This window comes from Trachinotus anak, unplaced genomic scaffold (assembly GCF_046630095.1).
Source record: "Trachinotus anak isolate AG129_WGS33_773 ecotype Australia unplaced genomic scaffold, CSIRO_AGI_Tana_v1 ptg000028l, whole genome shotgun sequence".
NCBI lineage: Eukaryota > Metazoa > Chordata > Actinopteri > Carangiformes > Carangidae > Trachinotus > Trachinotus anak.
Window position 1 is genome coordinate 12,111,478 of NW_027273879.1, and position 26,023 is coordinate 12,137,500.

Here is a 26,023-nt window from a genome sequence, read left to right on the forward strand (position 1 = left end):
GGGCAAGGTCTGCCTTTTTTAAATTGGGTTCAGGCTTGTTAAAGGCTGCAGTAGCTCGGGCGCAGTTTGAGTTCAGCTTGAATCCAAAACGGTTGAAAACTGTTTGATCTCCAGCTTCAATGGGCCTGAGCAGAACTTTACTCTTCTTACTCTACTTAATCTACTTATGATGCAGGCGTAATAACTTAAGGACATAAACCCTATTTTACTGTTTTTTTTAACACTTAATTCTGTCTTTGACATTTTGCGTGATAGTGTTTTTAAAACTTCTCATTAATGCACCTTTTGCACTAAATAATTGAAAAAGGCAAGATCCAAACACTCCAACGTGTGGTCCAAACACACAAACAAACCACTCCCCAGTGTGCAGTGCACGCCAATAATATTATTTAGCAGGCCAAATGAAAAATGCAATGAAATTAGCAATTTCATTACCTTTGATTCCTTTCTCTGAAAAAATAATGGGTGTGTATATAAAAAGTTTAATGTTACCAGCACTCCCTCCACTGCTCATATCATTTTACATGTGCCTTAAAGACTATTATACCCGTGTGAACCAGTGTGAATATAACAGTGGAAATCAGGCTGGAGGGCACAGAGGGATTACAACAGTCTGGAGAGGGGTGATATTGGCCACGTACATATATACAAGCCCCTATAATGTGTGCATGCCTGTGTGTGCGTGGGTGTGTAATAGGAGATAGAGAGCAGGATTATTGCACATGGACCCTTGAATCCTCCTATCTCCCCAAAAGAGAGGAGACACAGAGTTGAAGGGGGCAGAGAGAGGAGGTGAAAGAGAGAGCAGATCAAGGGATAGCAAGGTTCCTCAACAATTGGACCCCTCACCTCAGTGTGTGTGTGTGTGTGCAACCAGGCCCCCACCCCTAACCCAGCCCCTTTCCTACCCCCACTGCCACCACCACTCAGGGTGTTACCATGACAACGGGGTTAGAGGCTAGCCCACGAGCTGAAAAAGAAAGAAGGTGCATTCTGACATGAGCTTAGATCTGGGTGCTGCAGTCTGTTCAGAATGCATTCCTCTCTTGTGTTGGTGCTTTTTTTTTGTTTTCGTTGGAATGTGTTCCTCTTTCTTTCACTTTGCATCCATGCTGGTAAATGCCAGACTTTTTTTTTTTTTCCCCTGCAGGTTTTCATACTTGTCAGCAATTATCTTCCATTTCATTTCTCGTTCATGCGTTCGCTCTTGGAGTTGTTTGTTTTCAGTTACATCCCTTTACACTGCTCAAAGTACTTGGCTTTGTGCTCCTTCTTCAAGAATTAGCAAACAAACTAGTTCAAAAGCAAACAACAACACACTGATCTGTGCCACAGTTAACACTCCACCCTTCTGTGTCGTGCGTTGTAGATACCTGGGCTTGTATATTTCTTGACATGCAATGATGAGGTTGTTTCTGTTGATTACTTATAGTAAAATCCTACATCAGGGAATACCAGTGTTTGTCTAATCACATAATGTTCATTAACTTAGTTGTGCAACTGTTTGCACAGTTGTGCTGAAAAGAATATAAAAGCACGCAAACTGGACAAAGGAATAAACATAGAGATAACCAATTCAGCATAGAGCAGACAACAAAACAAAACCAAGAACCACAGTAACACACACACACACACACAGAGTCGACAACATGCTGGAAAAAAGAGTGTGTATTATGTATGTATAAATATGTGCATATATTTAGAATTTCTCCCCATTATCATCCCTTTCATTTATTTTCCTTTTGGGTGGTCCATTTTTTTCTCTTACTGATGTTAGGTGATAGCAGTGTCAATTTTCACCCGGGGGAGGGTGTGGTGATGTCATGAGACGAGTCCGCATAATTGGCCCACTGCGAGGAAAAGGGGCTCGAGTGCATGTTGGTGTAAATTAGATGATGGCTCACACTGTGCTGTTATCTATAACTCATATTCACACATTCACACACCCATCTAACCCCTATAGCCTATCCCCTGACTCCCCTCCATCCATTCAAACTATATATTGTACCCCTGTTATAATGGATGCATCTAAGCTTGCCTTTATTTTAACCACGCTCTTATCTTTGGTAACCTGGTGTTACTTTCTCTCCGACTCAGAGCTCACCCAAAATAGACCCCCATCCATTAATAGTGCCACCCATGTAGAAATCAGACGTATGCACCACATGGATGAATGCACACCCACACACATCCTGCATCCACACGCACACACACACACACACACACACACACACACACACATACACACACACACCCCCAACACCAATCTCTTTTCCTCTCTTCACCCCCCTGGGAAAGCAAAGTCCTGCATCAGCTGCTAAATTGCCTAAACTCTCTCATCTGCTAATGGGCTACCTGTCTTCCTGCATGTCTGCCTCTCTGTCTACATTAATGAGTTTCTGTTGTCTGTCTGTCTGCCTCTGTGCCTTCCTGAATGTCTGATGTCTTGTCTTTATGTATTCTGGTTGTTTTGTTTGTCTGTCTGGGGCTGTTTCTGTCTGTCTGCCTGTCTGCTGCTGTTCCTCCCCGTCTGTCTGTCCGTCTGTCGGTTCATAAAACTGTCTCTTTGTTTTGATGGGTTTTTTTCTGCCTCTCTACATAACTGTTGTGTTGATGAGTCCATGTTCTTGATATACACATCTTTAAAATGAAATATGATCACGTGCTTTTATGTTGGAAATACAAAGTAATGAAGTAGAGGGGGGTGTTTTCTTTGCCAGTCCTTTCGGCTGCATATGAGTGCGGGGAACTGTATAAATAGCTAGTTACAGTTACAGTAATAATGGCAGAAATAACTGCACAAGTAGTAAAAGTACAAATACTATAGCACTAGGAGAAGAACCATAGTGGCAGGGTAATATTATCAGTAAATGTTGCACTGTAGAAATATAAATTGTTGTAGTAGCAAACTTTATATATGTAGCACTTTTTAAAGTGTTATTTGTTAGTGCTATAAAGTCCTTTACAGAAGAGAGTGAAAATAGAACAGAGACAAGATAATGAAAAGCACGGACAGTTTTCATAATAACAGTAGTAGTAGTGGTGGTATTAGTAATAGTAATAGAAATTATGGATATGATAGTAATAATATTAATATTGCTATACATCCAGTAAATGCAATACTACTACTTACATGACTCTGTGTCACTAATAGCTGTAGCAGTAATAGCAGCAGTTAATGCTCATGTCATATTAATATTAATCACATTGGATACTACTTAACTACTGTTAATTGTAGCAGTGGAGGGTAGCATTGCTGATCGTAGGGAAAGGGGCAGCTGTTAACTGTGTTATTTCATAGTCTAAGACTTCATCGATGTGAAAATGATGGTGAGATTTTGTAGGAAATAAGTTGAAATCTTTAAAAGAAAAGAAAAGATCGTAGTAATGCTGTGGAAGCAGTTGACAGTGATGTAAGTTCGTAATCAATCTTAGATTTGTGCTTAATATAAGTAAATCCAATACAGTTTTATTAAGTGTGAATATGAGTAGATTCAGTAGTAGAAGCAGAATTACCATTAATATTAGCAGCAGCAGTATAAGTGCACAGTAAGTGAAGTCACTGCTGCTGTAGCTGATGAAAGATGGAGGACCAACAGGGTAGCAAACACAATGATATGTTGCCAGGCAACCAAGGACTCAGCATAGTGGGGGTCTAAGAGTGGCATACACATAGTCATTGTAACAATAATAGTAATATACTTCCCATTGTACTCTTTCCCCTGTGTGTCTTCCCCTTCTGCCATCACTGAAAATATTTTTCCTGAACAGTTTTCGGTTCTTCACCCTCTCATATTCTGAGTCTCTACTTCGTCCTTGTTTCCCTCTCACTACAAGAGGACAGTGTGTCTGCCGCCACAGCACACACACAGTGTCTGGACTTGTGTTGAAGTCAGAGGGGAAGATGTTTCCCAGCGAAACAAGAATTCAGAACATAAAACAAATAGCCTCAAAGAGGAATACCACCACGATATTTACATGGGATGGATTCAGATAGATGGCCATTACTGTGTGTGTGAGTTTGACACATGCTGTCTATTTTCTCTCACATGTCTTTGCTGTGTCTTTGTCTGTCCTTGTCAAATCACTTTTTATTGTCTGTCCATATTTCAGTCTCTCTGTCGGTGTGTCCCCTCTGATGTCAGTCTATTCCTTGAACCGTATCATAAATAGAGCCCCACTGACATTTCAATTTGCCCCATAACCCTTCACTCACACACACACGCACACACACACACACACACACCAAGTTCATTGTTGAACATCGGTTCAGTGGCAGGCCTCTGCTGGGTTTCCACGGAGACAAGGAAAAGCAATAACTGCACACTTGACCCCTCTGCTCTTTTATTGGCCTCTTCTCCCCTTCACACACACACACACGTACACTCACACACCCCAAATCTAATCTGGGAGAGTGAGCCTCCATGGCGATATTCCTCCATCTTCCCCTGAGGATTGGAGAGGAGAGGCAGAAGAGAAGAGGAGAGGAGCAGGGTGAGGAGGAAGTTAATAATTTCATCTTGCAGTGACCTGGAGACGATAAGATCGATTGTTTGGCTCTTGTAGTCTCCTCATATCACACGCACAGACACACACACACACACAAAAGCTAGCAGGTGGAAACGCACTCTGCAAACACGGATCATCACAGTTTCCCATCCTCTTTCACACTGTCTCCATCCTCTCTCTCTCTCTCTCTCTCTCTCTCTCTCTCTCTCTCTCTCTGTCTCTGTCTGTCACACACATTCAACAACAGTCTAACAACTTACTGAAACTTTATGATTGTGAAGGATGATGAAGGGAGAGAGGAAGATGAACTGTGGGCAAGAGGGAACAGAGTGTGACTGAGAGAAAGTGAGAGGAAAACACTGAGCTACAGAGGGAGAGAGAGAGAGAGAGAGGGAGAGAGAGAGAGAGAGAGAGAGAGAGAGAGAGGGAGGGAGGGAGGGAGAGATTGAAGGAAAATGTTAGGGGGAACGACAGGCTAGCCTTAGCGACAGGGCTGTTTACTGTTTATTTTGGTCTCTGGTCTCATTTCTCTTCATATTGGCAGAGTGGAGATGATTTCCTTTCTCTGTTTATTCCTGTGCGGATTTCTGTGTTTTGTGCTTATTTGTGTAACAGTTTGTGTGTATGTGTGCGTGTGTGCGCACACGCATGTATCTATGTATGTGTGTCCTCTGTTTGCCTCATCTAAGATCATCTATCTGAACTCAATCTTTCCACAATCACCGGTTGTTCTGGTCTCTTCACATAACATCCAGGTCCCAGTGTGGGATTTCCCCTTTTTCCAGTGTTTGACTCGAGCCAACACGTGAACGCAATTGTCTTCGAGAGTGTTTAATATAAGACAAATCAAACATTTCAACAGCTTTTATTTATCGTTTTGTCTTAGCCTTCCATAGTGTTATTGTAGATTCAACCAAACTAGGTGTCAATATCTGCTGAGAAACTTAACTAATGCTGTTATAATTATCTCACACACACACAACTACAGAGTATTTGTAGGTAAATAAGCATGAAAATGTTCAGCGGAATTTATTTTCATGATTTACAACCCAGATTTCCCCCGAGTGCCGTTCTTTGAGCAAACAGAAATATGATGCTTTGAAATCTGAAATCTGATCCGTTTGCTTGTGTGTGTGTTTACCGTGCCTGTGTGTGTGAGTGTGTATTAGGCATTATTACAAGCCAACCTGAGTGACCACAATCGAAAGCTAAAGCTTGGTCTCCACCGTTCCTGAGACCAATAAGAGCTTAGTCCTGATGATTTCTACGTCTTTGTAATCAGGTCAGGGGTTGATTGGATTGGTTCGTGTGTGTGTGTGTGTGTGTGTGTGCACGTGCCTGAGAGAGTATGTGAATGTTTCTGTGGAAGGCAGCACGCTATATTGCTCTCCTGCTGTGCTGCCTTCTGTAACACAGGTGTATATTTCTGCACATGTAAATGACACTAACCACACATGTATATTACGTTATTATTCTACACCTATTATACTACTTTTTAAAATGTAAATTCTAAAATATGTATTTCTACATATATTTAGTTAGTTCCAAATCCTCCTTGGAATTTAGATCCTAATATCTTTGGGATTTCCCTGCATAAAAAAAGTTAAATATAGACTGTGCATCTAATCTGTGGTCCATTTCCATGTAAATACACTGTACCAGCTACATTTTGTGAGTCTCTTGTGTAGACTCGCTCCCACTGATGTCTTGTTTTCCTCCGCTTGTTTGCTTCATGCAGTTCTCCAAGGAGAAGTACCTGCTGGAGTCTCCTCCTGAGAAACTTCGCAAGGAGCTGGAGGAGGAGCTGAAACTGAGCCCTGCTGACATCAGGAGCCATGGCTGGTACCATGGACACATACCCCGAGAGGTAAACAAACACACACAGTAAAGAACACTGTATAATCAGCATACATGCACTGTGGAGTACATTGTGTTAGTGGTGACATCGGAAGTCCTGACTGAATGTTTAGGAACAGATTGATACAAGCATACTTTCCAAGGCAATACACCCCTGAGTTAACACACTGTGTGTGTACAGTGTATTGCAGCGCACACGCTCACACACACACACACACACACACACACATACAGTCCTTTGCAGACAAGTTTATAAAAACGCAAGTCTCAAAAAACACTGACATTATTAGTTGATCTACAGAAAATGAATCCCCATTTATAAAATCAGTGGATGATGATTAACTATTTAACTCCTTTATCAAGCAGAAATGCTTAATAACTGCTGAGAATTTGCTGCTGTTCGCTGTTTTATGTTATTTTAAATGAATTATATTTTGGTGTTTTGGTCAAAACAAGTAATTTGAAGATGTCACATTGTAATCTGAGAACCGAAGATGAGGATTATCCACTATTTTATTCATCAATGTAACAATCAATCGATTAATTGAGTCAAAGGTGGAAAATAATTCTTAGTTTCAGCTCTGGTTTTACATTGTGTTTTGATTCAGACTAATGTGTTGTAGCTAAAATGCTGAACTTTCACACCTAAAAAGAACCAAAATTTCATTTCTTACGAGTCAGCATTAGGTGTCAGTTTTCCAGCTTTTAGTTATTGATGAACCTACCGAAGATGTGATTGAAAAGCTTCAAGTGAATCTTCATATCAAAGTCTCCCAGTCACTGTAGCGGTGAAATAAATAAATAAATAAATAAATTGTAGTTTGTATTTCAATATCCTACATGTTATAATATATTTAAAAACTCCAGAATTAATTGAGATAAAAGTACAAACATAATAGCATGTCTGTGTGGGCTGACGCGGTTGTCAACCAATAGTATTAGCTGAGCGATTACTTGGCCAAAGTCTCTGGCTTTGAAAGCACAGTTTAAATGCTTTACACACAGAATGACACTGATTAATGAATCCCATCATCTGTCACAGCTCAGTAGAAATTGCTTTAGCGTTCAGAAGGAGGGAAACTCTGCCAAACAGACAGCTGCACGTGTTGCTGATGCACGCAATTGAATTTCACAGCTGGTGACTTAGACACAGAGACACACAACAGGAGACCTGCGCCCACACACACTGCATGCACATGTGGAGGGTACTTGTAAATAGACACAGCCTCTGTCTCGTGATCAACCTCTGTTCTCTGTCTCTCCATCCCTCACACACACACACACACACACACACACACACACACACACACATGAACGCAGACACAGATTCAAATCAGCCATCTGTGAGTTTCTCCTCCTTTAATTTACATAAAATATTCATTTATTCATAGATTTGCCCCTGTGTAAACTTGGGGAAACCCTGAACGCCCTGGTTTCCAAAACAATACTTAATGACTAGTTCCCACACGCACTTTGTTGGCGGATACTGTACATTAGCGTCCCTAAATCCCATCCTTCCTTCCTGCTCGTTTTCTTCATCCTGTTCTGTTTTTCTTCCCTTTAAAGCTAAGACTTCCAGTATGTGTATACAGACCAGTGCGACTTTCCTCTTAGTCATATTACTTTATTGTATTACTTTGTTCCACACTGTCATGAAGAAATGCTACATTCTTAAATGCAATGAGGGATTGGAAAAAAAACCCCCAAAACTCAGCAGAATAAATAAGACAATCCTGCACTTGGTTTGAGCTTTTCATGTGTGTATATATACTGCCTCCTGCTGGTCATTGACTCTCTGTGCTGCACTGCATATTTCATACTTTGTGTTGAGTGAATTTAAAGTGTTACACCTTCATACCCTCTGAGGGCAGATATTTTTAAAGGAAACACAGCTCAGTTTGAAATATGCTCTGACCACTGGGTCAATGTTTGTGATCTGTTCTCACAGAAACCTGTGACACATCTGCAGAGTTTGGCATCAGCAGCATATACAGCCTGAAGCTGTTCCATTGCGGATGAATGGGAGATTGCATTTCTGCATTGCTTGTTCTGTCAATAAATTCAAAATAATAACTTTTTGCAGAAGTGCTGAACTCAATAAAATGTGTCCTCAGAAAGCCATTGCAGCCATTGTGGTATCCATCATCTCCAATCCAAACCGTGCATATCAGGGACAGTCTGGCAGTGAGACACAAACTGTCCTAAGGCACTGTCATAAATAATCATGATTCTCTAGATTCAATTATTAAACAGTCAGAGTGTCAGTAACAAAATATTCACACACATGCTCCAGCTCAGTGAGTCAAGTTTGCTTCCAGCTCTTTTGGATTGGAGCTAATTTTTTTTGTCTCCTTTTTACTACTTTAGAAACATATACTTCTTTTCTCTGTCTAGGTGTCAGAGACTCTGGTTGTGCGTAATGGAGATTTCCTGGTGCGTGACTCTCTGACCAGCGTGGGGGACTATGTTCTGACCTGTCGGTGGAATAATGAGGTGCTGCACTTCAAGATCAGCAAAGTCTTGGTCAAATCCAGTGAGACCAAGGTACATGTTCATCCTCTACTGTCTGTCGCAGCACTCATCTCTTCTTAACAATGACTTTTTGACGCACTCCCGTATGTGTTGCCTTTCACCACATTGTTCTGTTCACTCTCTCGTGTTCTTCTGTAATTTTAACTTAAATCATGTGGTGCTTTGCAAATACATTATATTCTGTAGGCAGAAAGGACAACACAGAAAGATTGAATGTTGTTGCTTAACACCTTTAGCAAAAGAAGAAGAACTCATCCTCCATGAGAAAAGCCTATTTTCTGTGGTTGCTTCTAATGATGGAGGGGGCTGATTTGGCACAGATGTTAACCAGCTGTGCCTTTCTTGTCTCTCTGCCTCCAAATCTGTGTTGCCACCCTGCTTGATGATTTCTGTTTCATCTTGTTATGAGTTTGAAGCAGGCACTAGACAATTCTGCACAGTGTAAACTGGTTTTAAGCACTGTGCAAATAATAGAGGAACAGCAGAGTTTTTTGTTCCCCACTCAAAGAGATCTGTAGCCACTGTAGATACAAAACATGGAGGGAAGGTTTCCCCTGTGGAGCGATTGTGGAGTTATTGTGGTGCAAGAGAGAACACATATGCTCTAATTCTCTCCCTTCAGACAAAACCCTGCACCGTTCATTGTGCAAGCTAATTACAGCAGATAAATGAAAATTAAAATCCAAAGATGGTACATTAAATGCTGTTTCTCGTCATCCTCAGGTGCAGTACATGTTGGAGACTGACAGTTTCGACTCGGTCCAGGAGCTTGTACGATTCTACATAGGCCAACGCAAACCAGTCTCCCAGTCCAGCGGCGCCCACATCTACTGTCCAGTCAGCAGGACTCTCCCTCTGCGCTACCTGGAGGCCACCTTCGCACTGTCCAACAGCAAGCAAGGCTCTGCCTACTCACCGTCCAGTCAGAGGGGAGCGTACATCAAGAGGAGGAGCGTGACCATGACTGATGGGCTGACGACGGAGAAGATGATACCTCACAGGTGAGCCAGGAGAAAGAGGCGTGCAGTGTTGGTGTGAGTGGCCGAGATGCAGCTCTCCGGCTCAGCAGCCAATAATTAAGTGACTCTTTTTGCCCTGACTCTTTTTCGCAGTCTTCATCATGTTTGCCGTTGTTTCATTCTTGCTTTATGTCATATACATGATCAGTGACTCAGACAGTCCCAGCCCAGTTGAGACACCAGTGGCACCACCAGAACCAGAGCCGGAACCTGTGCCCAACTGCAGGTTGTGTGTTTGTGTGACACAAGTGTTGTGTTTGAGCACTAAACTAGTGAACCTACCTCCCCCGGTCCCACGGTCCCCTCACTTCACAGACACCATTAGCACCTCCCCTAGTTATGAGCATCACGTCCTGTTAGTGCCCTCAGAGTGACTTGTTCACTTGACCACTTCTGCACTGGGTCTCTCTCATTTCAAACAGAACAGGACTGTTTGAAACATGAATCTACATCAAAGGAGCAGAAAAATATGTTTTGCACAGTGGAAATAAATTTTAGCCTCATAGTGAGCTCTGCAACTTTTATAGCATGGGACAAAATCAATGTCAGTGACACACTGGGCTTTAGGAAGAAAGGAAGCAGGGAAAAATAAATATTTGAGCATGATTATTGATAACATTTCCCAGTGTTAATGTTGTAAAAATAATGATTATACATCTTAAATTTTAGTGTATAAGCATTTTTTTTGGATTTAATCTTTTTCAAAGAAGTCACACTGTACTTCATTTTCTGCTCCTGCTTTTAAAGCTTAAACATGGTTTTAATTCATAAACAATATGTGTGCAAGTAGAACGATTGCCTTTCAGATAACACCAACTCTCCCTCCTCTCTCACCCTGAAATAATAAGCATTTACATTCTTCACCACACCACCCCTGTCACCTGAAACTGAGAAATGTGACATCCTGTTTTCCACTTGCACTGTGAGGTTCCCCTCTGTACCTTGACAGCTTTTAAATCCATACCCAAAGGTTTTTAACATCCTTAAAATGCTGTGTTTGCAGCCCATCAACAATCCACCACCACAAAGACGCAATGCGGAACTGTGCAATGAGCATGGACCAGATTCAGGAGTATCGCTGCCCCTTGTCACCTGTTGGGGAAACCCCGCTGTCTCCTGCGTACAGTGCTAGTAAGTGCCAGCGAAACACAAAAACTCAAACGCATTAGTAGAGAATAAATGCACTCCCCCTCACATTCACAAACACATCATCTTCCACAGGAGATTTTAAACTGTTCTCTCTTTTTTCAGTCACCAGGCAGAGAGCCCACTCAAGCGGGCGGGTTCTGGCTGTTGTCCCACCCTCCCCTGTGATGCGTCGTTCCAGCGACCCTCAGCTCAGCCCTTCAGCCAGTAATAACCCTCCAGAGCATCCCGCGCATACCTCTCACTCGGCGCACTCCTCACCTGCCCATCATCTCACTTACCAATCACATTCCTCAGAAACAGCAGGGAGCTACTGTGACCTCAGACCGTGCCCCGCTGGACCCCCCAAGCCCCCAGCTAAGAGCTACGTGGAGCGGTTGCGAGTCGAGGAGGCGAGGGAGGAGGGAGCGAGGGAGGAAGGAGAAGGGATGTTCTGTGCTCCACAGGTGGAAACAACATCCTCGTTCAGGCCATCCAGGTACAAGACACAGAGCAACACACAAGATTAGGCTTCCAAACTCGCACGTTTTGTATCCAAAGGATGCTTAGCCCCTCTTTTAACTTAATTTGGAGTCCTGGATGAAAAGGACACATGTCACTAAGACAGCTTTGAGAGTTTGACATAATATGTAAACCATAAAGTTGGAAACCTGCTATATTTGGTACAAAACAGAGTATTATTTGCGCCAACAGTGCATTGCTTTATTCCTTCCTTTGGGTGTCACATAGCATGGTGAAAATCTGGATTACAGTTATCATGTCCGTTTTCTAAGGCTGAATGTGTACAGTTATGGAATTGATGTAATGTTCATAGATGAAGAGTGGGAACCAAAATATGGCCAAAAACTTTTCCTCAAGTTACTTTATGGCTGGACTTTTCAGCAGAGTCAAGACAACAGTTTGAAGAGAGGGAAACTGTTACAGCCGGTCCTGAATGTGTTTAAGAAGAACTGTAAAGTCTCAAAGGCAACTGTTAAGAGAAAGAAAATCATGAAGCAGACTTCTGTAAAGTCATAAGGGGGATGAAACCGTAGGGTGTGATGTCATTCATCAAGTAAACCAGGCTGTATAAATGAAGTGGGAATGTGTGGAAAAAAACAATTGCTGCACTGAGATGTGAGAGATGCAAACAAACCAAACAAGATTTATTAGATCTGCAGTTTACCAGTTTGCCATTTTCCTAATGTATGTACCTGTGGATCTAGCTTCTTGTACACTCAGGCATGTTCAATCAGGATGTAAAGTTGGTTTGTTCAAAGGTCAATACATCCACTGACATTTTGTCATAAAGGGCAGAAATATGAGAGTGAGGCAATTTTGACCAGGCACTGCAGCACAGCTACAGCTTGAGTGGGCAGAGACTGGAAAACAGACTTGAGTAAATGGCTGATAGTCCTGTGGGAAAGAGCTTGAGGGCAGACTTTATACCGTGGTCACAGACACAGCAGACACTGTATTTTACTGGGCTTCTAGTGCCCAAGAAGAAAAGTGGTATGTGTTGGCAGCAGCTGAGAGTCCTCTGTGGAACTGTGGTGCTGGGGATTATTGCTAGATACTGTACATGTTAACACTACTGGAGAAATTGGCAGTTGAGGCAGAAAAGGCTGCTCAGGTGTGTGTGCACCAGGGACTGGCCAGTTGAAGAGAAAGCATCATAATAACAACATGGGAGCGGCTTGTGATTGGCCAGAGAGCTCAGTCCCTGAACACACACACACACAGTACGCTTTCATGTGCACCCAAATGACAGGCACACCCAGAGGACCAGTAAGAACTTTGAGGCTTTTTTTATTGTCGGTTCTCAGACCCAGTGATGCAGGATTTGTCCCTGTGGTCCTGATGTCCAGTCCAACCCTTAGGAACAAATAACCTTAAGACCCCTTCTTACAAAGATGTGGGACTAATTCAACATCTGACTGACTCATACATCTGCATGGCCGATACTATCAACAGATTTTAGATGTATTGTTATCATAGTGTGTCCAGATGAGTAACAATAAATTACGCAAGATATATGTCAGTGTACAGTGTGTTTGGTGCCGTTTAGGAACAGTTGGACAATAGTTTCTCTATTAGAGAACATTCTTTATGTTCTGTGTACGTGATCTTTTAACCAAACAATTGGACAACTGGATGAGCCTCCCTGGTTACAAAAATGTCTGTTGTAACCTCTGTATCTTTACAACACTCTTGTTACTGTATCCCTTGCCAGTGCTCGTGTCCTGTCCCAGTTATCTAATGCGGCGTAATCGTTCCTGTGCAGGTACGAGTCTTGCCTTATGCCAGCTGAGAATAAGCCTCTGGAGATGTCGGTGCTGAAGAGAGTCAAAGAGCTGCTGGCTGAGGTGGATGCAAGGACCGCAGCTAAACACATCACCATGGTGGACTGCACGGTATGTACAGACACACACACACACACACACAAATATACACAGTTCACATGCAAGCACACATATATACACATGCACACAAAGTGAGCTGATGTGCATAATCACACAGTGTAAACAAAGACATATAGGCATGCCATCTAACCACTGTTTTGTAACTGTCGGGCAGGTGGCTAGAATATTGGGTGTAACCTCCGAGATGCAAAGGATGATGGGAGTGTCCTCAGGGCTGGAGTTACTGACACTTCCACATGGACACCAGCTGAGACTTGACCTACTGGAGAGGTGCAAACACATTTGTTTCTGGCTGTCTTCCTTTATGCATCACACAGTATCTCCTTCATTAATTCAAATATTGATTGCCTCAGCTCCTCTCCTCCCTCTCATCTCTTGTCTTGACTCTTGTGTTCTTATTTTCACCCTCCAAATATCTCCTCATATTTACCCTCTTCTCATCTTCTGTTCCACCTCCTTTTATTCCCCCCTGCTTTCCTACAGTTGGTTATACAATGTAATAAAATATTCCTCCATCAGTGTGACAGCATGTTACTGAAAGCCAACTTAATAAAAACTAAATGTGAAGCGTCAAACTGTGATTTACAACTCTTTTTCTTAATTTTGCTTAAGTTTTCCATAAACTTTTTGTAACATTGTTCAACAGAGTACTTGAATATATATTTATCAACATCTGAAGGCTCTGTCAGATTACACCTCTACAATCTGTGAATTTCCAAACTAAACTTTGACTCAAAATTCCCGTTTTCCCAGTCAAACACAACAATGAACTTTTTTGAAGTTTTATTGAATAACACGTTCTTCTTCCCTCAGGTTCTACACCATGTCTATCATGATGGCGGTGGACCTCCTGGGCTGCACAGGAAGCACGGAGGAGAGGGCAGCCCTGCTCCATAAGACCATCCAGTTAGCAGCCGAGCTGAAAAGCAACCTGGGCAACATGTTTGGCTTTGCTGCTGTGATGAGAGCCCTTGAGTTGCCACAGGTAGGGGACAGATACAGATACAAGTCACTATTATTAGCACAAGAACTCTAGAGTTTGTGTTCTCAAAATGTGTTTTTTATTCACTCATTATGACAGATTTCCCGCCTGGATCAGACGTGGGTGACATTACGGCAGAGACATACAGAGGGTGCTATTTTATATGAGAAGAAACTCAAACCTTTCATGAAGAATATGAACGATGGCAAAGGTGAGATTCTAGTTTGTAATAGTAATAAGTATGTAAAAAGTTGGTTTGTGTTTGCATGTGGTTCACTCCAAAATGTGTGAGCGTGCCTATTCCTTTGCTTACAGAGTCAAGCGTTCTGTCCAACACCTCCTTCCCCCACATCATTCCTGTCCTGTCCCTTTTGGAGCGAGGCGTAACTCTCGGGGAGGCGCTGGATCCGTGGGAAAGTGCAGAGGTCGGAGTCGACGTGGTCATGTATCACCTAGAGGCAGCTCGTACCATCGCACATCACGGGGGAATCTACAGAACCAACGCTGAGACCAAACTGCAGGGTAAGTGCAGAAAAGTTCTCGCCACATTCTCATGTTTGTCTTGTTGTCGGGCCAGCGTGTGTTAAATCTCTGTTAATGTATTGATTTTAATAAGGACGCATGTGTACAGTATCAGGGTCATGACATCACCGATTTGCTGTAATGATCGCGTGCGTGTGGTTACTAGGTTGACTGTATTGATCTCTAATACTTCTGCATCGGTTCTCAGTTTGAGGCCATTACTGCTTTATTGAACAGTCTTTGAGTAACTATCAATTCAAATCTGTTTTCTGTTATATGTTGCTATTGATCAGCCTGACCTCAGTCTGCTCCTTTCATTAACAGTTCTTTAAGCCTGAACAGAGACACTTGCCTCATACAGTTGTTAAAGCTGGAGCAGCTGTAGTGTATTTACAGAGCGAGGCTGGAGAGTTTTCATTTTCTTTATTGAGCACTGGAGGATTGCACCTTCTAATCAGGAAGGCACGGAGGGTTATTTCTGTGTAGCTTTATTGCTCTGAGCAGAATGAACAGAATGATCACAGTCAGAAAAGGATGAAGGTTCATTCTCTCTAGCCTTTTCAGGGCTTTCAACCGCTTCTTGTGGGGTTCATCAGCAAATAGAACAGACTCAAATGTGGCAAGATTTTCATGTGATAATAAGTGGGCATATAAAGGGAAATTGCAAGTGTGACAATTTAGTTTAAGTTACTTTTTAATGTTTGTTTGGTGGTGTTGTTTTTATTTTTGCGTAGTTACTTTTAATACAAAATGCAATGTGTTTATGTTTTAAGAGCTATATTATAATTATAATATTTAAAGTGATAAAATAATATTTATTATAATATTCCCTTACTAAATGTAGTGTTTTTGTTTAGTCTTACAACTTTTCTCATGTATTTTTATTGAAGTTCCTTAATTTTATTTTTCATTTTTTAAATCAGCTTCAGTATTGGTATTAGTTTTTCCATAGTCTTGCTTTTTCCATTTTATTATCCAATTCTGAATTTTTGTAACTTTTTTTTCTGGTAACCTCTGTTTCACCATGATTTTTATGAATGTCATCTACTTAGAGTAACCTCCTCTCCTCTCCTCTCCTCACCAGGATTCCAAGAGCGAGCAGAAATACACGAGATCTTCCAGACAGAGTTTCAGATGCGTCTCCTGTGGGGCAGCCGCGGCTCTGAAGGCAGCCAATCAGAGCGTTACGAGAAGTTCGATAAGGTTCTCACTGCCTTATCACACAAGCTAGAGCCTCCTGTGCGCCACAGTGAGCTATAGCACCTGCTCAGAACACCCACCATCGACAAAAACATCCCCCATCTGTACTCACCACTCATAGTGGTATGGTCTTGTTTTGCATCGCAGAGGACGATGTGGAAGAGTCCAACATGAACATTGGGAGGGGTGAGAGTGACTGAAGAGGCAGCTAAAAGAGCATGTGCATTGAGCACTGAGAATACAGGAAGGAGGGTTACTCACTGATAACATGTGTTGCACTGACTGCGGACTCCAAATAAGGCATGGAGTTCCTTCTCTTCCTCCCTGTGGACTTCCTCACTTAGCGCTAAAATATTTAAATGGCAACAAAGAGGAGACAAGCTAAGGAGTAAAGAATATGGGGGAGAGGGGTGGCCCGCTCCTCTGCGTGGTACAAACAGTAATATGTGTACGGTGTGCCCCGAGGGCCAAACAGAGTTTGGCTTTGCTCCAATAAAACACAGACACTCTCTTGTTTCAAACAACTGCTGTGACACACTGTAGCAGAAATGACAACAATAACTTACATAGCTCATACAGTATATAGATGTTATGTCTGTGTGACTGGGTGAGTGTATGTCTGTCTGTGTGCATATGTATGTATGTTTACATTCCTTCATTTTTTGTGTCATTAATGTTCCATGTGTTTTTTTTTTTGTTTGTTTGTTTTTTTTTGTTTTTTTTTTGTCTTATTTATTTGTTACGATCAAATAATATTAGAACATTATGGACGTTGCTTCACCAAAGTCACAAGAATCTGTCAGTGCTCATTCTGAGGAAACTGTGTTCATAAAATCTCATTAAATATGTATTAAGCAGTCCCATTGAATCCCATTAAAAATGCATCAGAGCCATGTACATTAATAAATGTATCAGAAATGAAACATTTGCAAAAGTAATGCTGCAAATTAAGTATGAGGGCTTTGCAAGAAGTTAAAAACATAAGAGGACAAAGCAAACCTCCCTCTGTAGTAGCTGTTTCACTAATACATTTGATATTGTGTGTCTTGTGCACAAAATGTAGCTAAACACAAGCATTTAGAGACAAAGGAAAAGGGGCTGTGCACTCTTTAAATCTAGTTAAAGCAATTTTTCACTTAGTGTAGAAACATTTCTGAACATGCTTTGGTATGACTCTAACTTCAGCAACCTGGAGCTGCAGTTTATAAAATTACAGAAATGATGCATGCAGTTATAAATGTTGCACCAAGTAAAATGTTGCTTTAAACTAATACCTTGGATATAAAGATGAACTGAAAAATTGAGAAGTATACAGATGATTCAGTGAAGATATTTCATGTCTGTGGATAATCTTTAATGATACTCAACAGATGGAGAAATTCTGACATCTTTCATCTTTTCTTTTTTTTCCAGTTTGAACATTTAAATTAAAAAAAGAACTTCAATTACATCAATTAAGGACGTGTACACCACAGCCCTGCTACAGAGAGCATTTTTGGTTGTATGTTTTTCATTTATGTTTCAACAGTAGAGTTTTAATAATCAGAATCATTTTATTGCAGTGGGATTACATTTTGGTTGACTGTCCAGTGTTCAATTATTGCTGTATTTACAGCATATGGGCCTGAGAGGGCTGGAGCCTACTCTCAGGGCTATGCAATCATTTCAGCCAAGGGCTGAGACCCCTTAAAAGAAGATTTAGACTTAGAAATTTTAGTCAGTTTTTCATTTCCCCCTCCTACGTCACTTTCTTTTTGAAATGTCCCTGTTTTATTCTGAACCTTTTCTTATCCAAACTGATTCTCTATATATGGATGAAAGTCATATCAGATATCAGTCAAATAATTCTAAACAAATATCATTCTACCCTGAGTTGCACATCAGAGATCCTTAAATGGATGTTTGATCTGCCCACTTTTTGGTCCGAACCATGTTTGCAGTGAGCTGTACAAATCAGAGTTCATGAGGTGAGGAGTCAGTTCCCTCTGTAGTCCAACAGGGGGCAGTCTTTTGTCAGCAAAAAACACTGAATCGTTAATTGTAATACAATATAACAGGAAGGAAGACACACACACACACACACACAAGGGGAAACATTTATTGTGTGTGTTTTGAGACTAAGAGGATGCCTGCTGGTTTAGGTCTGATATCTGCTGACTCTGATGATGAAAAGGTGGTGAAGATGTAATGTTTTTATTTGTCCTCTGTTGAATGCTGTACAGGAATGCTCCGAACGTGTGTGGATTCTCCTGTTATGTGTAACAGGACTGTATGAAATGAACTTGAAAAGCAAAAAGATGAGAAATGATTTAGGTCTGATCTCATGTTTTTTTACGTACTGTATATAGCAGTTCACTTTTTTTTTCAAATAAAATGATTTGCTTGTCTCAATGAGTTTGATTCTTTATTCAGACAAATATGTATTTGTAATGTTTTGACTTCGTAATATAATACCTTACCAAGAAAAGTCTGATTAGGTTATATATTTATATATTTTTTATAGCCATTGAATCCCATGAAAAGACTTCAACAATTAAGTGTTGCCTTAAGCCAAATCCTGATATATACACAATAGCGTTGATCAGTTAATCTCGCAAATTTATTAGTGGTTTGGTCTATAAAAATGTAAGATAATAGCAAAAATGCCCATCACAATTTCCTAAAGCCTATGGAAATGTCATCAGATTGCTTGTTTTGTACAACCAACATTACAAAACTCAAATATATTTTACTTGTCATGTAAACCCACCAAAAAATTCTAGTTTGAGTTGCTAAAACTGTAGTTCCCACGAGTTTTAGGAAATTATAAAGATTTGTTAGGATAAAACTATACATTTGTGACTTGTTTTTATTGATCTTCTGTAGGTATGACCAAGCTGACAGGCTGTGGAAGAACTAGTGCATTGCTGGTTTTGCCTTTTTTTTCATGACATTAGTTGACAATTAGAAAAATGTAGAATATTGCCAGACTTCTCATTTAAGCCAAATAAGCACGCAACGAGAGTCTCTCTTTACATCTCTTTGTATCTTAAGAAAAGATGAAGGTGATGCTGAGCTGCCCTGCTGTAACGCCAATGCACATGCTATGCACAACACTATTTTATTTCTGGTCTTTAAGGGGGGGGTTGTGTTGTGATTCACACTGGTAGCCAACAGGGGACAGCATTTCACTATCAAACCAAAGATGACCTTCCTCATATAGGATATACAGTTTTCAGTCCATCCTCTAACCGTTTGCACTTCTGAGCATCCCGGTTCCTGGTCCACTCTAGGTGGCTGTGCAGGGCACTGCTTTCTGACTTCCAGTGGTTTTTGGACTTACAACAACATCCTCACTTTTCCACATTTCTTGGATCATGCAATTCCTGGGCACCTTAACTGCTCTATTAGTGGGTTTTTTTTTGTTTGTTTTTTGTTATTTGTTATGCATGAAAATCTGCAAGTGTATATGTCCTGTTTCAGAGAAAATGCACAGTATGAGGTGCACGGAGCATGCGTTTTGCGCAAAGCATCACACATTGTTTTGTAGACAGACCCATGGTGATGGCAGTGGGAGGGAGACAAAGACAGATGGACTGTGTGTGTATGTGTGTGTGTGTGTGTGTGTGTGTTTGTGTATCCATGCATGTGTGAGTTTGTGTGTTTCTGTGTGTGCTTGCATGTGTTTGTGTATCAAAGTGTGCTTTTGTCAACATGTGTGTGCCTCAATACAGATGTTGCAGGAGTACTGCTGTTGCTCTTGCTGGTTACTTCTCTCAGGAGGGAGGCAGTAGTGTGGCCCGGCCTGGCAGCTGTTATGCTGTAGGGGGCGTTGCAAGTTTATTCCAGGTGAAAAATTTCCTGGAAAGACTGAAAGTGAGAGAAATGACAGCATTTGTGACATAAACTGATGTAGAACAGAAAAGAACAGAACAGAACAGAATACAATAAAATTAAACAGAACAGAACAGGACCCCCCCCAACCCATAATCTACAATAGAAAATTATCATTCGCTCTGCTCTTTGTCTCCCCTTTCCATACAGTTCCATAGGCGTAACATGTTATGGATGTAATCTCTAAGAGGATTCTCTCTGCTTGGTATCATGGTACATGTTAATTTCAGCTCTTTATGTTCCTCATTGAAACAGACCCAAGATCTCCCAGGCCTGCCTGCCTGCCTGCCTGCCAGCCAACCAACCGTCATCAATTCACCCCTAATCTCTCCCCCCAGCTCTTTTATAGCTAATCCATTGTGTTGGTCATTGTCATCTGATCATGTGTGACCTAAGCTGCTCTATAGATGGTTCCTGGCAGTGTAGCTTTGACTTTTGACGTCCATCTCCAGCCAGATATACGTGGTGGAGTGAAATTGCGACTCATGGGAGTGGGGCTGTACATTTGCTTGATTGTGGCATTTCTTCATTTCAAGAAATGTCAAAAATCACATTAAAGTGATCCAACTTTGAGAATGAGAAGCTGAGGTGAACATGACTGAATTTTGATGAGGATGTATTTTAGCTCTAGCTCTGGCATGGCTCTAAAGGCCAACAAAATAATAGCGAAAAAAACACAGTATTTGTCATGTTTGAGGTTACCACTGCTCCCACATAGAATAAAATAATAGTCAAATAATCTAGTAGAAAATGTTTGACCTCATGCATTTGGAAGTGAATCATGTTTTGACAGAGTCCAAACCAGAAAAAAATGTAAATTAAATGATATATGATTATTGGCAGGTGCTTTTAACAGGGGTTTGTGCTTTCAGATTTTAAAAACACAACATTATGAGCATTAGATTGCATTAGAGTCCCACAAAGATTACGGTGAAAAACTATTTCACCTCATCTTCAGCTGGATACATATTTTCAAAATACTGAAATATCTTAAATGCATCTTGGTTTAAAATCAAATTTATGTATTTACAAATGTAAAACATATAAAAGTCATAATAAGTATACAGTACCAGTCAAAGGTTTGGAGACACAAATTCCCATTCGAGTGAATATATTGTAATTATTTGTGTACACTTATCAAATGCATGTAAAAGATGATTTTTGTGTACTGCACACTAAAACGCAGAAAGCATGAGTCCATCAGAATACAACAGGAGCTTGGTGCACCCTCCATAACAGCAGTGTGTGAATCAAGTCAGCTTAGCAAATGTGATGCTGTGATCGTTCCTGGATAAGTCACTCCAAAACCAGGAAACTTGTAGCCATAAAAATCCCACCCACACCCAACCTTCTGCTTCCCTGCCTCCCTCTGAGCTCACTGCTTGACTGTTTTCACTTGTGAGGATACATCCCATCCCAGCCAGGATGAAAAAATGCAACCAGTAACTGTACTCATCATGTCTTCATTATCTTTCAAAACTTCCATTGCTGCCTCCACCATCATCCTCGTTTTCCCGCCTGCCTCCTCACCCCCACCAGGCCCCTGGTCGATCTGTCTATCTGCCCCTGCACTGACTCCTCATTAACACATGAATGAAGACAGGGAAGGGCCTGCTAAGGCTTGGACGCCAACAGAAGGCGACGGATTTGCAATTCAAACCTCATAGTGACCCCCTCCCACCCCCACCTTGTCCTCCCAGTCCCTGTATACTGGGACTGGAACTGTCACCAGTATGATTGAGGATGTATGTAAGGAGGGAGAGAGGGTTCGATAGAGACAGATGTGCAGTCACACACTCATATCATGCCTCTGCTCACTTTCATATTGACGGACACAATTCAAATACATGCAGACATGCATATGTACATTTAGAGAGTGTGTGAGAGAGGGGGTGCTGTATGTACTAATGGTTTTTCAATATAATGATTTTACAAAAAAAGTCAAGTTCAAGGGGATATCAGTTCATAAATGATGCCACCACCATATGGCATGCTAATTGCAGAGATTTTGGCTTAGAAACAAGTGCATTAGATCATTTTACTCCAGCCAACAAATGTTTAAAAAGTCCATAAGAGCATATCTCTCAATCAAAACCTGAAAGATAAACATCCCAGTTCAATTCTGGCTTAACAATAATCATTTTTCCAAGTCCCTATCCTACAGTACAGCAACATACAGCACAATAAAAAACTGGAATAAAAGACATGTTTCAAAATTCCAGTTGGTATTTGCAATTCTGTATTTCACAGAACTAAAACAAAAACTAATATGCATGCAGGATATACTCATTACAAAATGTTTAAATGTCGAATGTTTCTGTGAATGCGCTTAAAAGCTCTTGAGCTGCTCATATTGACACCATTTCAGTTCTCATAATAACATTTATCAAGTGACTAACCAGATGTTTAGTACATTAAAAAAGAAGAAAGACCATTTTAAGCTTTTAACAAAACTTCAAGTGATCGTGCCTGTGTTTGAACAGCACAGACTAACAAACAGGACAAAACAGACTGTGTTTCATTATATACAGTTTCCTTCTGTTTTTAATAAATTACAGATCGACTTATTTTGCCTACAACGTAAACCCTGTGCAACATGCTTTGGCAGCACTGTATCAGTTGTAAAATGAATATTAGAAGGGCGAAAGAGATGTAAAATTATCAATTAAATAAGAATATATTTGTCTAAAAACATTATTATTATTATTATTATTATTATTATTACAAAAATTACGTTGACTTTGTTTTCGGTTAATATCAAGTCTCCTTTTAACCAAATCGGAAAACGTGTCCAAATAGCCTACGTCACTTCCGACTTTCCGCACCACTACTTCCTGCATGTGCTGACAATATGGCAGCGCCTATAGCGATTCATCTGGAGTTTGGGTAGGCGAATTAAAAACCCTCTACGATAGCTTACCGTGTCTTTATAACCGTCCCATCAACAAGTCGTACCGAAACGAAACATTGCACGTCTGATGTAGTGATTTATTTCTGTATCGTTTGTCTAAAAAGACCCGAAATCTGTCAGGAAGGCAGGAAGGCGGAGTTTGTTTATGGGACATCACGGTGTAGTCGCTTCTTTTCTCTGAGCTGAGTGGATGGAGGTTGTGTGCTGGCTTCACACATTTAGCATACGTGGAGGAAGGACGCTCATACATGAGCAGTGCTGGTAGCTGACTGTCCCTCAGTCTGTCCGCGCTGCTCTGTGCAGCCTGTGGAACATTTCCAGACCTTAGACTCAGACTTGGACTCAGATCTCAGATTTATATCCCAAAATGATGAATGAAAACCTGACTTGAGCTGCACTGCTGCCAGAAGTGACTTACTTCAGATGTCTCTCCCTAAAGACGACTAGATATCACACTTGAAAGTAAAAAAACACCAACACTCTGGTTTTAATTTGGAGAAGCACTTAACACATATGGATGGGTGATATGTATAAATCCTTTTCCAGGGTATTTTATATTACAATATACATGTTTATCACAATATATAATTCTTGCTAACACTTTGTTTTTTGGGTTCCCATTACTCCATACAGTGTCTTAGAAAGGATGTTATACACAGTAATGCAATGTTATGTTCCTGTAAATGACTGTGATTTGGGACTAATTATAGGGGAAATAGAGACAGTGTTCTTTTAGTACATGTCCAGTTAATTGAGTCCAATTAATTGCTCTTGTAACCCAGAGAGTCTTTCTAGTCATTAACATTTGAAGCACTTCTTTCAAGGAAATTATTCTGAAAATCAACCAAAGCTTGTAAACTCAACACAACTAACTAAAATAATGAAAACTGAAATAAGAATTTCATAACTCTGTCTTTATTTTCTGTATACATACAGTCGCTTCAAAGTTCTTGTCAATCACTTGTACCCACTTTATTAACAACATTTCTGTCCTCAGACCTTCATCAGATAAAATTTATAGGAACTAACAGCACTTGTCCCAGTGCCTTTGTATTATTGCAACGACATTACCTTCAGTTGTCTCCAGGAAACCTCCCAGAAAAAGAATTACAATTAGGATATTACAGGCCTATTAAATAAAACGTTATCTAATTCTTTATAAATTCAATTGATAAACTAATGACTAAGATAACCAGACACAAATGTCTGTTTTTTTCACCAATCCAGCAAATTAAAAGTAGACAAACCAAAGAACTTTATCACATTGATGCAAAAATCCTATAAAATCCAATATTGTATTGTAAAAGAGATTTAAAATAGACAGCTATGATGATGTAGTTGGGATAGCAAAATCTTTGACAGTTAATTTTCTACCATCTGACTGTAAAAACATCACCCAAACTTAGCTTTGCACACTGAACACATACAATGAATATTTAATTATTAGGCTTACACACTATCTCTGCTAACTTTGTTGAAACAGATTTGACTTCGATTTTGATTTGCAGCGTTATCATTAAGATGGTTTGTCTTCATTGTTTCTTCCAAGACCCAGAGTTTGCTGACCCAGACACTCATAACACACAAAACCTTTCTCCCTGTCTGGCCAAACTGCCCCAGGCTCAGAGTAGCGGAAACTGCAGATAAATGGGATTTATATATTTAATCCTGCAACCTGTTCAGGCCAATTAAACCCATGTGTGTTGTTTAAATGCTGTATCTATGAAGGTGTTTTTGTCTTGAGGGTGGGGACATATAAAAGCTGATGGTCTACTTCTGGCTTCTCTCTCTCTGTTGTCTTCATGCTCTTTGTGAGAGTTAACACCAGTATTAAAACAGCAACAGCATTTTCATTTTCCATCACTCTCAACTCAGCCAGACTTGAGCCACAATGTGTCACAATGCGGTTGCTTGTTGAAGTGTGTGTGTTTTACTGGGAGAAATGCTGTAGACGTGCACATCAGGACATCCAGTATTGATAGATGACTTATTGTAAACGTGTGTCTAAATGCCACAGAAACTCACGTTAGTTATCTATTGGACTCTTTGTTTGTCTAGAGGTGGAGCAGAGCTGCTTTTTAATGGCGTGAAGGAACATCATGTGACTCTTCCAAGCCAATCAGAACCTTGTGAGTATCACCTGCCACCTATCTGTCATATCTTGATGTCATGTTTAGACATCATATCATCTCCAGTGTTTCTGCAAGCTTTAGTCCATATACAACAAATCACACAGACGGGTATGATATGGTGAGTGTTTATGGATGGACGTTACAACATCCAAGACATTTTAAATGCTGAACAATGTTTTAATGCACAAACCTTTAAAGTTAACTTTAAAATCATGCCTCTTTGAATATTATCTATTTTCAAGTTTTCATTTTCTAATAGCACTGCATGTTATTGCAATATGGTCAATCAACCCTCTGTCCACCGGCACGTGAAGGCACCATCTTTACAGACTTTTCAAATCATGTTTTTAGCTCTATTGCCACATGATGATAGTGTCAAATCAACAAAACAAACACCAGATATGAGGTTCGCTGTGATAGACTCCATGTCGAGTTTGCAACCTTGTCAAGTTGACTGTCATAATGTACTGAAACACGTAGAAACCAATGGCTTCCTGACAGGTAGGATATAGAATGTGGACAAAACAATCGCTTGTCCTCATTTGATGAATAATGTTTTGGTCTTTAGACATTTAGACATCAGGCTGAATTTTGCCTGGTCGACAGTGTGCAGGATTTGTTAGTTCCTGCACCATCAAGAGTTTTTGATCCTTCACATCTGGAAGTCAGACCTTTAAGCGTCACAAGAACTTTGTTATAATTAGCACTTATACTATATATAGATAATGGAGTCTGTATCTTGCAACAGGTCTACACTTTACTGTAGTGCATTAGTTACCACTTAATTCAAATTAATAGTTTTAAGACAAATTATAAATAGTAAAGATTATTATTTTTTGACATCACATGATAATAGTATCACATAACTTCAGATTTATCTTGTCTTATCTTATCTTACATGGGACTTTTGAATGTTTCCTTGATATTGTGCATGTGTC

General features: G+C 40.5%; 2 protein-coding genes across 3 annotated transcripts in view; both read left to right on the forward strand.

Moving 5' to 3' along the window:
- The window catches only part of sh2d3ca (SH2 domain containing 3Ca), a 52,455-nt gene extending 33,895 nt beyond the window's left edge, over window positions 1–18,560 (forward strand). The window contains exons 5-16 of one of the 2 annotated variants that reach the window (XM_071466327.1): window positions 6,248–6,376; window positions 8,761–8,910; window positions 9,622–9,899; window positions 10,066–10,143; window positions 10,921–11,048; window positions 11,169–11,541; window positions 13,327–13,456; window positions 13,620–13,735; window positions 14,279–14,450; window positions 14,547–14,658; window positions 14,763–14,969; window positions 16,054–18,560. In XM_071466327.1, coding sequence (XP_071322428.1) covers window positions 6,248–6,376; window positions 8,761–8,910; window positions 9,622–9,899; window positions 10,066–10,143; window positions 10,921–11,048; window positions 11,169–11,541; window positions 13,327–13,456; window positions 13,620–13,735; window positions 14,279–14,450; window positions 14,547–14,658; window positions 14,763–14,969; window positions 16,054–16,229 — 2,049 coding nt within the window. In that variant the 3' untranslated portion in view covers window positions 16,230–18,560. The remainder of the gene's footprint in view (window positions 1–6,247; window positions 6,377–8,760; window positions 8,911–9,621; window positions 9,900–10,065; window positions 10,144–10,920; window positions 11,049–11,168; window positions 11,542–13,326; window positions 13,457–13,619; window positions 13,736–14,278; window positions 14,451–14,546; window positions 14,659–14,762; window positions 14,970–16,053) is intronic. The other variant, XM_071466328.1, reaches the window with a different exon arrangement.
- A 4,308-nt stretch (window positions 18,561–22,868) lies between these two features.
- The window catches only part of urm1 (ubiquitin related modifier 1), an 11,883-nt gene continuing 8,728 nt past the window's right edge, over window positions 22,869–26,023 (forward strand). Inside the window, exons 1-2 of the mRNA XM_071466581.1 lie at window positions 22,869–22,928; window positions 25,012–25,082. Coding sequence (XP_071322682.1) covers window positions 22,894–22,928; window positions 25,012–25,082 — 106 coding nt within the window. The 5' untranslated portion in view covers window positions 22,869–22,893. The remainder of the gene's footprint in view (window positions 22,929–25,011; window positions 25,083–26,023) is intronic.